Here is a 15,348-nt window from a genome sequence, read left to right as displayed (position 1 = left end):
GGTAAAATAATGCTGCGTGATTCTTGTATGTTTTACTGAAGTCACTAAAATATTGCCTACATATAACATGCAGTCAATACCCTATTTCTACACGAAACTGATTCTCATGATAAAAAAAAAGGATATCAATTCTATTAATAATTTGACTACCCTGCCTCATATTGCCTTCTCCATATATATTTATCATACACACTAGTTATTTGAAGGCACTACCCAACATCCTCTCGGAAGGGAAAAATTAAGTCTGGTCAAACAAAAGATGGAGCAACGCACATCCAAAGACAAGAAGGGGCTTCCATCCAACACTCGGCAACGTCGCTTGAGTGGTAGCGGCACCAATGTAATGTCGACATTCCATATACCGCCATATTGGACTATCATGGCAATGTATGTGCATTGGGGCTTCCGTAGCTTTCTCATTTCATACCAGTCACCTAGAAACCAATTTTAGCAACGACTGGATGCATTCAAAATTAGAAGCGCATCACGGTTTAGATGAAATGGAATTAGCACAGCACAATAATCAAACTGCCCGCGAAAACGAACAACAGAACAAAGATCTTTTATATTTATTTACTAAACATAATCCACATTACTTTTACATTACGTCGCATCACTATAACATACAGAGCAAACAAAATATATGTATTTAAATATCTACATTCATACGACTCTAGGATGCTGGTATAAATTCAATAATTTCACAGCACCTGCGTCCTGCGCGAGACGTGTGCGTTCGTACATCTGTTTGTGCGCCGGAGTCGTAGCCCCGACCAGTAGTCAGTCACACCGGTTAGCTGGAGCACGTAACCCAAGCGTCTTCGCCGCCAAGGGATTACGTTCTCCACTGTGTTTCATCTTCTATCTGGCCTAATAAAAGTCAAAGGACCATGTGGTCAGTTTACCCTATGTGAGGGTTAAGGAGATTTGGTGCTTGTGTAGTGATGACGAGGATAGTAAAGGGCAAACCAGTTGTTGGAGCTTGGGAGAGAGACAAGGCCCGCAAGCTTCACAATCGCCCACTCCCTTTGGGTACCAAAAGACAGCGGAAGGAGAGAGACAGAGGGTTAGTATAAACAATACTTATTTATCAACAGAATACGAGGTACTCCTGTTGCCTCTCCACAAGTCCCATAGCCTTCCTGTCTGTAACGGATGCAATGCGTACAAATTAATTTTGTGCATGAGATTTTAGGTACGTGCAATTTGGGATGCAGCAAGAATTTATGCAAATGGGTATGTTGTGAATGTGTGATTAAAAGTGCCTGATGATGATTAAGTTATGCTTGATGTGTTGTTCGCCCGGGTTAAATTTGATAAACGAAAATTCCCTTGTCTTGTATTGAACCGCCTGAGTCGTTGGATCCTACCAAAACCAGGCGCGGAAACTAATGTTAGTCCGCAATGCAGCCCTGATTTATCGGCCATTCTATCTGATAATCTTACCACCGACCCGACAGCCACAGCTGATGTCGAGTCACCTGATGTAAAAACAAATCTTCCCCCATGACGTTGCCCGGCCACATTCAAGGCCATCATATATATACCCCTAATCTATCAATTTGGGCTGCCACTCTGAATGTTTTGTTGTCTCAACCGGTGGCTCTTTATCAAAAGAGCCACGTACACATGGCGTGGTTTGTGGTGATGTACACACTACACAATGCAGCGGGAGTGCGTCTACACATCCCCCCAATCAATTCTAACCTTGTGCGTGGGCAGGTGTGAGGCCGCGTGTGAGGGATACGGCGCGCTGTGTATGCTATAGTATCGACAGTAATGAAATTAAAGCTGAATATTACTTGTCCACCCCCCCTCCTATAATCATTAACCAGTCGCCTCCCATATAACTGTATTGTGACGTGGAACTTGAATTTTCCAAGACTCCTACACAAATGCATCTACTAAGTAGAAACACATGCAAAAATACGTGATAACACTAATTTAAGGGAGGCTGTGTTGACCATAAACAAGTACACAGTCATTACGTTGATATGATTTAGACATGCTCTCATACTGAACTGCACACCCCGGCCAGGTCGACTTACTTCATTACATAATCTAGCCGTGTCTGCAACAAGCCATGTGGAAGTTGCTCTCGTCATACCAGATGGGGCCGAAATGCTAGTGCATAATCATTGCATGACTAGTAGAGTTTCTATAGATCCTACATACCTGGGATGTGCATTCCATTTGTAAGAGTACCTGCAACTCTGATCTGTTCTACCTACCCCGCATCCTTTCTCTTAACTACCACATATATTCTCTCCTACAATTTACCCGTTTCTCGCCACACGTACACACATTGACGTGTATGGAAAGTCTCCTGGGAGGCACCCATGACTTAGCACACATGGCCAGAAATCAAAATCGACCTAAATGCTTGCGTGTTACCTGTCATGAACTTGAACCCCACCCCACGCCAGGAACAGCATGCTGAACGAAGAGCTGGGGCCTTAGAGCAGGCCTGCCAATTACACAATCGTCCCACATGACACTGGTCGTGCAGCACCAGTTTCCATGCGTGACTTGCCACGTCCTGCACTGCGTCAGTCGTGTTGCAATGGTCGACGTTCGTGCCCTTGGAGCTGCCCCAACACAATGCCTGTACCCTTACTACCCTCCAGTTCTCATACAATATCAAAATGGAGGTTAGCCTTGAAACTCAAGGGCGAGTTCAACCAAATGTAGGCCTTATAGACACATCGACGCTTTGCTCTAGCGTTGTTCCAATGATTACCAATAAAATTCAAGTCAGCATTCTGCATATTAAAGCTGTAACCATCCGCTAGATTCTTACACACTTGGTGTGCATGGTTCAAGTCATGCAAATAGTGTTTTGTTCGAACATTTATATAATTTGCGCCTGCTTTCAAACCTGTCGCCACTATTTCATACCACAATGGCATGGGACACTCCTATTTCAACTATGGTTCAGCCATAAATCCACATTGCTCCAAATTAAAACAGACAGCCATTGTTATCAGACAAACGTGCTGGAACATAAATTAACGAACCAAGGGTGTGCTGCCCTAGATTATTGCACGGATTCCCAGCCTGTTCTGCTCGAACAGGTTTTAAATTCATACAATTCTGAATCGTTAGTCGTGTTAAACTCCTAAGGTGGCTTTATCTAATCAATTATCTTCATGTGTTTCCCCCTCCCTCACGCGTCAACAACCGCCAAGCCTGTGATTAGGTACACCACGTGCATATTATTCCCTACTCATCATTCCATGAATTCAGCGAACTGAACATGAGCTACTGCACCAAGCTTCGTTTTACTTGCCAGCATGTGAGCAGACGACGCGTCCCAAGACGAGTTCATGAAGGGAGGAGAGGATACGGGGGGAGGAGGTGTGTACGACGCGCTGCACAGAGGATGCAGCAAGCAAGCGTAATCCTGTGCACCGAGATCAAGAATGAATATACGAGGCCTCAAAGATGTACACATCGCTTAAAAAGTTGTAGTTAACAGACTAAAAATGAAGAGGTGTTTATAGCGTACAATTGGTAGGTACGAAAGGAGGCACTACCAGCAAAAATTCAGGGAAAAAAAAAATAAAGGAACAAGTCTTATGGCGAGGTGAGGACGAAGCCCTAAGAATGGAGGGAGGGAGAAGGGACCGAGTGGAAGAGGAATCCATTGGGAGTACACGAGCGTAACGACCGGACACAGAACCTTGAATGGAGGAGAGTTGACTAAAGTTGCTAGACACCCAGGTAAATTACTAGATCGTGAAGGAAATCGATAAATGGAAATACGCTCCCGATGTCTGGCCTGTTTCCACCCACTCGCAGGCAGACCCGCAAATGTTTCAGACGCCATGGATATAAACCAGTTAAAACTGGTCCGACGTCCAGTTTCTGTAAGCATTGCGCCAAACCTCTGCGCACGGAACCAACTTTGATTACAAACAAACTAAGCCTACTTGTACTGGAATACGTTTCTCTAAAACGTTCCCTGGGCGCCGGGTGAAGTTTGGTGGACGAGGTTGAAGCATTCCCCCCCAACACAACCCTCTCAACCAGGTTGAATGAAGGCTAGGAGGGAGGCGAGTGGGTGGGGGGGCGTTCTTCGCCTGGCAAGCACAAAGCCGGGAAGGATTACGCGGCATCCTGGTTCTAGGGTACCATGTGAACTTCACCACCAACCTACCCGAGACGAAACCAGAGCCCACGAACCACCCCTAGATTTCTGACTCCAATATACTAGGTGGAGTTTGGTCAAAACTATACCCCAACCCCCTTCAAACATGTTAGAACGATGTTACAAGATAAAATGTGTCGTTGGTGTACTGTCTCGTGTTCTTGTAACAAATCCCATTAATGCGCTTTGGGGCTTGTAGCGTGCCCGCCCTAACGAAGCGGTTGAGACTGCCTAATGGAAGGTTGCCGACATCTACTTAATCTTGTACATTAGTTTCAGTCCACTTCCCTTCCCACGCACCTTTACCTTCCATGGCATCATGCACAGACACAGAATAAACTATACTAACCGTCAAAATAACGTCCTACATTCAGTTACCTAATACGCGTCCACCACCTCCCTCTGTATCCCTCCGCGCAATTGGAAACGTGACCTTCCCGCCTTTTCCCTGGAGTCCCTCCGGCCTTTCTGCTGGTGAAGACAGGCTCCTCAAACATTTTCCTCCCGACAATACAGCAATGAAGAAGACAGGATTAACGTAATTTTTCTCCATCTGTCCCTCCATGATCCATCCCTATATGCAGTAGTGTGTCAATGATTAGTCTCATAAGTACATTCATTTGGCATAACACGAAGAAAGCAGGGCTGGGTACTGAATTATGCAGGTAACCTCACCACTCTTATTATCATCATCCCTTCTCAGCCGTCTGTTTCTCTTGCTTCACACTGAACATCTCTCTCACACATGCACAAATGCAGACATGGTCATGATACACTTTACACCCCCACACACACGCTCCATTTTAAAGGCGAGAAGCCATGGTCGAATTGCCCCTCGGCCACTGTTGGGCCCCAATACCTGAATGGTGGGCCCCATCCTAACGGGAAAGTCGATAAGGGACTACGCGATTCCTATCCCCAAAGACCTCCTCGCCCCCGCCCCCACAGAAACACAAGGCCTGACGCAGTTTCCCTCCAACTGACTATACTCGTGTAACCGGAAAAAACGTGAATATTAGAAATTGACACAACACCCCCCCCCCGGCCTTTACTGCCGTCTTCGTTTACAAATTGATGGGTATATTATTTACGAACCCTATATCCAACCTTCCCAGTAGCGAAATTCAGTATATTATGTTCTGACCAGTTTATATTATTTACTCAGCCGTGTTCATGAGGCAAAAATCACGTGCACGTGAAGTGCTTCATCTAAACTTTGGAAGCACGCGAGCGTTTCGATAGCTGCGTCATGCAATTAGGTTTACCTAACATACCTTAGATCGCTTTTAGACACATGTACATTTCGTCGTCATGCCTACTGTACAAATTTAATAACCACTGCTATCAATGAACACTCTTGCACGCATGTTCCTGGAAGAAAAGTCGATGCGTCTCCAAGCGGCCTGCTGACCGCCATGACAAGGCAATCAGGCACCTTTGTCACTAGGCGACGAGATAGAAAATACCTTAAGTAAATAGATAAACAAAGACGATGACAAGGGTGTTTCAGCCTCTCATCATCAAGGTCCTTTGTAGCACTGAATTGGCTTAGAATAAATACAAGATTATTAAGTGAAATAACACATCCATGCACTCCATTGCGATCGACCCCTCCCTTCTCCCACCTCGCTTACAACTTGCCCGTTACTCTGCTGAGCACTGTTCTTTCAATCTTCCTCTGTATACATCACATTCCTACCCTTGTGGTTCATGGAAGCCAGCAGTAGGCTGACGTAGTCATCGACTTGAGTGGCACCAGCGATGGGTTTGATGCGAATCAATTCGATAACGGTCAAACTGGTGCGAGCACCTGCCGCGGTTGGTAATGGGGAACGCGGGGTGGGGGGTGGTGGGGAGAGGAGAAATGTAGTGGTAGTGGGCGGAGAAGGAGCAGATGATCCCAGGGGTAATGGAGCGACAAAAGGTTGAAAAGGAAGAAGCGGTCGGCTCCACACAAGCACTGGTCAAACTCCCCTCTGCAGGATGAACACACTAACACGCACATGTACCTTGCAAGCTCAGTCTTGGAACATAAAATACACGACATGAACACGAGCGCGTACGCACGCACATACAAACACACTCGTTCTTAATATAGTACGATTAGATAACATTTCTACCCGCCACCCACCACCGATGCATGATCTTCATAATAGCTCGAACGTTGGCCCGCGTCTGATGCAAGTCCATGTTGCAAGTTTTGTGACTCCTTTCAATACGTAAATTACTGGCCCCTATCCTACCCATATGCCTCTATCTATTCATACAACTCATAAAATAATTTTATTCTTTAAGCGCACACATTTAAAACCAATACTTTGATCTTAGGGGGGGAAAGACGTTACATGAATGTTCTGTAATCCTCAACAAGATGAACACCCCATTCATTCTACCATCACGTGGGCGTGCCCGCTTGCTTTTGTCGCATTATCCCCTTTCTCCAAAGAGCTGCCAAATCCCACAGCAGTCATTCCAAGTGCAGACTGGAAAAGGTACAACGGCGAGCTTTTTTTTTTTTTTTTTTTTTTTGTTTTTTTTTTTTTTTTTTTTTTTTTTTTTTTGCATCCGACCTAGATATGGATCAAAAGGTCTCCTGTCGGCATGCTTTGCCTTTGTAATCCTTTGTAACATGAAGGCGGCAAAAAGAGACGCCCACACTGCTATGCAGGAAGGACGTGACCGGTGTAGCAGGAGGTCATTGGGTCTTGGAACCATTACGAACTAGACGAGAACTAATGACAAAATGCACAGGCAAGACTGCAGTGTTAGAAACTGGCACGTTCCTGGTAACGAGCAGGGAATTCCTCATAGATATATGGGGTACCGTCACAATAACGGCGTGGAAACTAAATATCTCGATAGAAACTAGTTAGCAGGGAAGTGAGACCACTGCCATAATTCCTTCATAGCGAGAGCGAGCGCACACAAACAAATAAAAACAAACACACAACACACACACACATACATACAACACACAACACACACACACACAACACACACACATTGCTCGTCCGTGAGAGGGAGCATGCGTGCGTGCGTGTAGAAGAGAGAAACGAGAAGAACGGGATCGATACTGCTGGAAACGCAGGCAACGTACGTTCGAACGCACGCAGTATCTCTCCCCACTCCTATACGACACCCCCTTCATCCTTACTTCTCCTCACCCTCCCTTCCTCACTCACCTGCTTCCTCTTCCGCCCATCTTCCCTTTGACAATGCTTATTCCCTGTAATTGCCAAGTATAAAACATGGTTCAAGGGTGAGAACACGGATAAGAAAAATAAGACGGGGTCAAATCTTGCTGGAAACTGCACTCGATAATTGTCAACCATGACCGTCGCCACGCATAACATTGCACTGCATCTAGCCTCCATTCATTCAACGGCAACACCTGGTCAGCACACCGTTCATATCCACACACCTATCCATTTTGCTTGCCTTGCACCCAAACACTATGCACCTGCTATGTTAAGGTTCTTTCTTCAATTTCATTTGCTTCATGGCACTATGTGGCTAGTGTGAACGACCAGCCGCAGTGTGTGTGTGTGTGTGTGTGTGTGTGTGTGTGTGTGTGTGTGTGTGTGTGTGTGTGTGTGCGCGCGCGCGCGTTCGTTCCAATCTACATTAACTTGATTCACTTCCTCGGCCCCTTACCTAGTTATGTTCCCACCAACCCCTGTTGAACAAAATTGCCTGTAAAGAGCAGCGTTGTGACAAAGAAGTTAATACCATTTAATCTCCACACGTATAAAATCGACTGCCGCGACTGTAAGGGACACAAAGGTGAAGGTTGACTTGTTACAGCAACAGCCCTCGACTGAATAGGGGGGAAATCCACATGGCGTTAACCACGATAGAGCCTGTTAAGGGCCATCGTGCCAGGACTTTATTCGCGTTTACATGTCTAATTCACAAATGTTTTCTTTTTGTCCTTTATTTCAGACGCAAGTGGCGGTGATGGTGGGTAGGACAGAAAGGCCACAGTCACACTGGCGGTGGCAGTGGCGGTGGCGATGGCGGTGGCCAAGTGCCCATCAGGAAACCCCATCCAAGGTTCTGCTGACCCTTGTTCTCACGCTGATCCTGGCCGCTGCCGTGGTCCAGGCCATAGTACCCGAGGGCGGCACGGGGTACGTCGGGTCCCAGGGGCGCGGGGTGAAGCCAATCTCTTGTCCTCAGGGATGCTCGTGCAGTATCCAGTACGAAGTGGTGTGCGAGGGGGAGGGCATCGAGTCCGACCTGCCCGTCCTCTCGAACCTCACAACGGCTTTGTACCTGGCCGGGTACACTGCGACCGCCCTGCCCCGGGGTTACTTCGAACGGCACGCCCATAGGCTCAACGCGCTGACGCTCACACAAGGTCAACTCACAACCGTGGCCAACATGAAGGGCCTCGTGAACCTGGACAACTTGGACCTCTCCCATAACAACTTGATCTCGCTCCGTGCCCACGACGCATTCATTGGCATGGGCGTGCTCAAACACCTCAACCTCTCCCACAACTCCCTCAAGGTTCTCGAAGAAGGAGACTTCTCCGAAGTGACTACTGTCGAGGTGCTATCCCTCGCGCACAACCCGCTCTCAACTATCCCTCCAAAGACTTTCAATGAGCTGACGCGACTTCGATACCTCGACATCTCCGTCACGCTGCTCACCTTCCTCGATGTAAGCTGGTTCGTCAACACGCCCGAGATCGAGTTCCTGAACGCCAGCGGGACGAGGATTTCCATAGTACCGGGCCAGCTGCTCCGGTACTTGCCTAGCCTCACCACCTTGGACCTCTCCTATGGGGTCATCACCCAACTGCCCGACGACTCTTTCTATTCGCCCAATTCACTCAGGTGGTTGTACATGAGTCACAACAACATCACTTATGTGTCGGATCAGGTGTTGATGCCCCTGACGCGTCTCATCGAGCTTGACTTGTCATACAACAGATTGTCCAACTTGGACGAGCACATCTTTAGTAGCTGCGGGGAACTAAAAGTGCTTCGGCTTTCCCATCTGCACCAGCTGTACAGAATCGAGCACGGGACATTTACGGGACTTCACCAGCTCGAGGAGTTGCACTTGGACCACGCCACGGTGCTGCACGAGATTGAAGAGGTGGCGTTCTCCGGACTGGACCTCTTACGCTACCTGGACATGAGTAACTCGGGACTTCGTGTTCTACCGAAGAGCCTGACGACCTTGTCCGACCTTGGCCATCTCAACCTGGAAGGCACACACCTTCTGTGTGACTGTCACCTCTACTGGGTCCTACCCTGGCTCCTGCGAGAGCATAGACACTCCTGGCGGGGCGTCGATTATTTGAGTTGCTGGGGATTGGATACTCCTCTGCCTATTCAGGAAGTGAGCAGCCAGGTATCGTCCCTGGAGTGTACTCCAGTATGTTTGGGAAACAAGACAGGGGAGGGGGAGGGGGGGAGTGGTAGTGGAGAAAGTGATACGTGGGTACATCCTCGCGCCGCTCAGAGTGCCTTACTGGAGTGTAACGTGTCTGCCAACCCGCCCCCGATTATCATATGGTTCACGAGCCACCAAAAAGTCTTCCATAACGTCAACGTGACCACTTTGGTCAGGATGGCACTTCCTGACGAAGGCTCGGACTCGACCCCAAGCCCTCCGGTCCTGGCAGCGCCGCCGCGCGAGGACATCCCCCTCATCCCGGCAGCACCGTGGGTGAGTCATCAGGTGCACGGGGTACTTGTGGACGGGTCCCCCGGCGACGCCAGCCACCAGGTTTTGTCTTCTGGACGCCAATTGCTCATTCGAAACATGGACAGGGACCTGGTGGGCCGGTACAAATGTTTCGCCATCAACCCTGTGTCGAACTTGTCGGTGGTGACCTTGGTGGGGATGGACGGCGAGGCCATGCGAAGACTCGAAGTGGAGAGTCTCCTCTTCGGCACGGCTTGCGCTGCCCTGTTCCTCCTCATCACACTCATCGTCCAGTTCATCAACTATCTCATGGACAGGTCTGTATACAACTGGATTACTCTGATGTTTGTACCATTGTTCAAAATGGCTGTAGACCGTATGGTGTATGATACATGGTATGCAGCAGTGACCCTAAACCTCATTTAAACCTTGTTCAAATTAGTTTTGCTTAAGCCCGTAATAGCTTTTGATTCCCAAGTGAACACCCAGGGAGTCTCCTTAATGCTTGGGCTTGTCTTCTGGCACTTGCCAATCGTGACTTGCCTTGTCAAAAGCAATGAAGAGGGTGTTATTTTGATATACAATATCCCATTACCAGGTAAATACCCATGATACCTAATGGTATATTCTATGGGAGAGAAAAAAAAAAAAATCTTCACCTTTGAATATATGCTCATGACAGTAATTTGAATGTGCGTGTGTATATAAGCGTGTGGCCCAGCCAGTATTATGCAGCAAAGCAGGTGGCAGCGGCAACAGCAGCAATATCTTGTGCACCTCCTTTATCCTCATATTGTATTCTTTTTTTGACATGATCTTGTGCCTAGTCATGGAACGCCAAGACGGAAGGGTACGTAGTGCTCTTGCCCATGTCAGTGTTTTCGTTTAGTGTCATCTTCTGTCATATCAAGTAATTCATGTACGATCCATATCTTAGTTTACTTCTATATAGTGAATGGATATATATATATATATATACATATCTTGCAAGCTTTTTCTTGTTGACAGTTTCATGTTAGTGCTCTCGTTTCAAAATGAAGATAAGGATAAACTCCTATTCAAACAACTATTTTGCAGAGGTTTTTTTTATTTTAATATGTGGTCTACTGTGCTCATATTTATGATTAACCCTGAGGTGTTGTTTATATGTTAAACTAAAACTCCTTCACATAAAATTATGATCACCCTCCTCCACCCAAATTTGCAACCCCCACACCCCCCAAACTGCCAGCCTGGTCCTAATCGTACATTTATTGCTTGAGCCAAAACATGGCTCTTCCCTCGAGTCTACTTTGTTTTGGTCTTGGCTTTTACCACTCTGCCTTGAGCAGCAGCAGCAGCCATACGGCAAACTCTGTGACTGATAACCAACTTGCAATAACAAACCTGTACTTTGCCTCATTACACAGGTTGTCACTCAAGCCATAGGGTTAGGACGTTGATCTCCCATTCCCAAACCTTTGACTTGTTTATTTCGCAACAAATTTTCTTTTTCCTTTGTCCCTATACACCTATCCCAAAAAAGGCAACAATAACAACCCTTGAGAGTAGCAGGACTACAGTTAAAATAACAATTTTCTTATCTTAGTTTACTTTCACCACCACCCCTAAACTGCCTCTTTGAAATTTTCCTCCAGTTCATCTCCATCTATAGCACTTTTCGTACTTTTTTCTGAATCAGTTATTCCATACTGCAGATTCAAGGCTTTGTACAGAATGCCTGCATTTTCAGTGAAAAGCTTAAAGCCTGCAAGTGCTTAGGTTTGACTGCAAATTATTTCATCTTTAGGAAAATGTAAACTTGCCATAGATGCTCAGCAACCACTGATAAATAGATATATTGTGTGTCTGCTTAGATGCATGTGTGTTTTGGTGTGCCTGTGTGTGTGCGCGTGTGCGTGTGGTGCAATTATGTATGTATGAATGATTGTCTCAATTGCCTTCGATCTGTCATTAATCATAGACTTCTCTATACAATCGAGAGCCTACACAACCATACAATGATGGTTCCCCCCCCAAATGAAAAGCTAACTTGCTTTAGATTAGAATACATCTGATGTGGGTGGTGGTGTCAGTAGCCTGGTTCAACTAAATTCAATTTTGAGGCATAGTTCACCAATTCTCAACAAACTTACACGCATTTATCCATAGCTTGCACAAGTATATAGTTAAGACAGAAAGGGAGAGAAAATATATATATGTATTGCACAACATAATCCCCACACAACCACAGGGAATGTATACTGCACTTCCACAAAATGTCACATGTATTTAACAGTGCCATTCCCATGTTTAGCCTTTTAACATGCAGCAAATATTTATTAGATTAGATAAAAAAAAAAAAAAAAAAAAACATCCTGCTACAATCCCTGCCACAATATACCTGTCCAAATTTCCCATTTTCCTACATAATACACCACCATTGACAAAATTCACACCCTCCATCATAACCTCCTTTCTCCCTATACTTCTCCTGAAAATTCAAATTCTATCCGTAACCCTTTTCAGGTTGGGTTGCCAATGCTGCTGCTGTCGTGAGCGACTCAGCCCGAAGGCTCGTCAGGTCAAGCAGCTTTTGGAAAGCATCGAGAGCTACAAAACTCAACAACTTGAGAGATTGAGAGAAAACTATAATTCACAGGTAAGGATCATCACTTATATCCCTCTGAATTTATAATGCATTGTATACCAACCACTCAAGAAATTGGTCACTAATATATGCTGTTAGTGTATAACAGATTTAACAGAACAGTTGAACAGTTGTTCAACAATTTGAAAAGCACAACCCAGTTTCTACATCTTGTCCTTCATTCTGTCACCTAATAAATTCTTTACTTTCAGGTGGTAAACATCAAAGACAGTTGTTACCTTCAAATGGAGAAGTTGCGAGACAGCTATAGTGCTCAAACTAAACACCTTAAAGATCTCCGTGACTTCAGTACACAACAAATCACTGGCCTCCGAGATCAGTATCTTGACCAGGTAAGTTGCAACAAAATCTCAGAAAAACTATTGTACTCTGCTGTAACATAAAGAACAACAGGAAAGGAAAGGTATGAAATTTTAACACAAATCTTCTTGCATTACAGGTTAACAGGGTGCGAGATTACTCTGTGCTCCAGATGAATAGAGTCCGTGAAAACTACGTATTCCAACGTCACCGTATCCGCAAGTACAGTGCTCACCAACTCATAAAGATGCGTGAAACTTACAAATATCAGCAAAAGACTCTAAACAAAATTTTAGAAAATTTGCCAGACCTGTATTTGCAAAACTGTCGAACCGGAGCTTGCCAAAGAACTGATTCCATCATGTTTGATGATGAACTGCATGGCTTAGATGCTTACTACAAAGTTGATTTTTTTGACACCCAAAGCCATGGCTCAGACTACTACACGCCTACAAGCACCCTCAACCGTTCTTTCAAGTCTACACGGGGCCAGCACAGCTTCGACAAGCGACACTCAAGAACAAGTAGCAACACTAGCTGGGATTTCCAAGAAGCTCAGTCTTGGATTAGTCGCCGTGAATCGCCAAGCAACTACAGCACACCAGTCCGTGGTTTTGCTAAATGCCATGCACGTAGCTTCAGCATGACGCCAGGTCAAGAGGTGTTTCCAGCAGACCAGATCAAGGTTCATAAACGTAGTTATAGTGCAAGTCATCCGACATGCCGCTTCGAAGGTGAAGGTCGAGCTACACCCGACCAAGTGCGAATAACTTTAACGGAAGAAACCAGTGAACTAGACCTTTCTGTCTCGTCAAAGCAGCAATCTATACCTATAACCTCCAAGAGTAGTGCAGCTCCTGCCACCGTTCCCCAGTGCTCAGACCCAAAAGAAACTTTAGAGAAACCAAAGGAGCTACCTTTGGTAGTGGATGATGAAGTTTGTAAGAAAAAAGAAGACGGTAACGTAAAATCTGAAGACCCATGTGATCTACGAACTGAAGATGAGCAAACTGATGATACTCAAAGTGACATTGCTGAAGGTGATGCTCTCCTTACTACAGAAAAGGATGATGTTTCAGTAGGATCCAAGTCCGCAGTGTCGTATGAAACATCACTCTAGTGCTCATAATAGGCAATAGGATAGATCTCTATGGATATTGTAAACCACTATGTACCAACGCTTTTAATCTATAAACGTGCATAAAATATGTGACCTTGTGCTGTGGGCATTGAAACTTGGCTTCAAAACTATAAACTGAATAGTTAGGATGCTTGCCAATCCCACACGGTAAAAAGTGCTTTCCTTCCCAGTTGTCATCACTGAGGAAGAAATGTTTAATTTTGGGATTTAGAAAGATATATGTTTCCATGTAGTTAATTGGATGTCAATAAAATGAAAATTGACAAAGGTGACGACTTTCAAAAGAAGGTTTCCTAAATTTATGAAAGGTGGAAAATGCAAAATAAGTGCAATTTTACAACACAGTTCTGAGAGGTGAATATAACAGATAAATGAATTTGGAGTGTACCTTTAAAGACTACACAGAAAATTTACAGTACCAAGCACTGTGTTAAACAGAGGGATGGGGTGGGGAAGCAGAAATGTACACCTGGACTGCATACACATATACTGCACTTAGATAAGGTTATTTCATAATGATGAAATACTTGACACAAAACACCAATCAGATCCAATCATGTATTGAATGGAAGAAAATCACTGTGCAAGAGCTAATCATCTAGGACAGCTATGATGGAAACCTTTCAGCAAATAAACAAGGTACTGATAACAAGTAACCTTCCACTCTTTGCACTACGACAACATATCCTAAGGTGGGTTTTTTCACTGTCATGCAGTTCAATATGAACACATTTTGCAACCTTTGCGAATATGGAGGGAGGGGTGGTGAATGGGAGTGGAGCTTATGCCTTTCAACTTTGGTTACCCCCCTTGTAAGGGGAAAAAGGCCTTTAGTATATGAATGTATGTGAGTATGCTTTGTATACACAGTTACTAAGAGCATACTGACAAGGTTGAAAGCAACACAATGAGGCACAGATCTTCCGCAACATGGTCTGATATTCCGAGCCAATTTACCCCAACTGTTTCACTGTACTTTGACCCCTCCATTCAATGTTATTTATTGCACTTTTTCTTCCCTGCTCAGATGTTCCATAGGTATTCAAAACCCTTTCACCCCATCCATCCATTTCATTCCTGATCCTCCTCACAAGCTCACTCCTTAGCTTTCCACACTCTCTTAACTAGTCTCTCCTTACTCAGTTTTCCAATATATCTCTGTCATCTTTAATCTATTTTCCCCATCCCATTCTCAGCTTCACCATTTCTCTAGTAACCAATACAAAATCCCCCCCCTGCAGTAAAAAATACACAAACCTATTGCAGCAATTGGTACTATCTTCAAATCATTACAATATCATTATAACTTACTTGAACAAATTCTCATTTAGTTAATTCAATGCATTACTATTAACTTAATAAATCCTCCTCTATTTGTTCTCCTTTCTAAGTGATTTGCAAATTCTTGGGAGATTGTATTTACCTAGTTGTATTATACAGGAAGGG

At 45.1% G+C, this 15,348-nt stretch overlaps 2 protein-coding genes across 3 annotated transcripts in view; one reads left to right on the top strand and one right to left on the bottom strand.

Annotated features, from left to right (window-relative positions):
* Ndf (Nucleosome-destabilizing factor) overlaps positions 1 to 15,348 on the bottom strand; it is a 132,862-nt gene that overhangs the window by 45,722 nt on the left and 71,792 nt on the right. The window lies entirely within an intron of this gene.
* LOC143041816 (uncharacterized) lies at positions 754 to 14,170 on the top strand. Its single transcript, XM_076213890.1, has 5 exons — positions 754 to 1,066; positions 8,093 to 10,128; positions 12,320 to 12,452; positions 12,653 to 12,793; positions 12,901 to 14,170. The coding sequence occupies exons 2-5, from the start codon at positions 8,108 to 8,110 to the stop codon at positions 13,879 to 13,881; spliced, it is 3,276 nt and encodes a 1,091-aa protein (XP_076070005.1). The 5' UTR covers positions 754 to 1,066; positions 8,093 to 8,107; the 3' UTR covers positions 13,882 to 14,170.

Source organism: Oratosquilla oratoria, chromosome 32 (assembly GCF_046742065.1).
Source record: "Oratosquilla oratoria isolate Oo_2021 chromosome 32, ASM4674206v1, whole genome shotgun sequence".
Classification (NCBI taxonomy): domain Eukaryota; kingdom Metazoa; phylum Arthropoda; class Malacostraca; order Stomatopoda; family Squillidae; genus Oratosquilla; species Oratosquilla oratoria.
Note: the sequence above shows the minus strand (reverse complement) of the source record. Positions and strands in the feature narration are given on the sequence as shown.

Excerpts from the sequence above, each read along its gene's own strand:
- LOC143041816 (XM_076213890.1), top strand. The coding sequence starts at position 8,108 with ATGGTGGGTAGGACAGAAAGGCCACAGTCACACTGGCGGTGGCAGTGG. Across the intron at positions 12,453-12,652 it reads GAGAAAACTATAATTCACAG|GTGGTAAACATCAAAGACAG; the intron begins GTAAGGATCATC and ends CTTTACTTTCAG. Across the intron at positions 12,794-12,900 it reads GAGATCAGTATCTTGACCAG|GTTAACAGGGTGCGAGATTA; the intron begins GTAAGTTGCAAC and ends CTTGCATTACAG.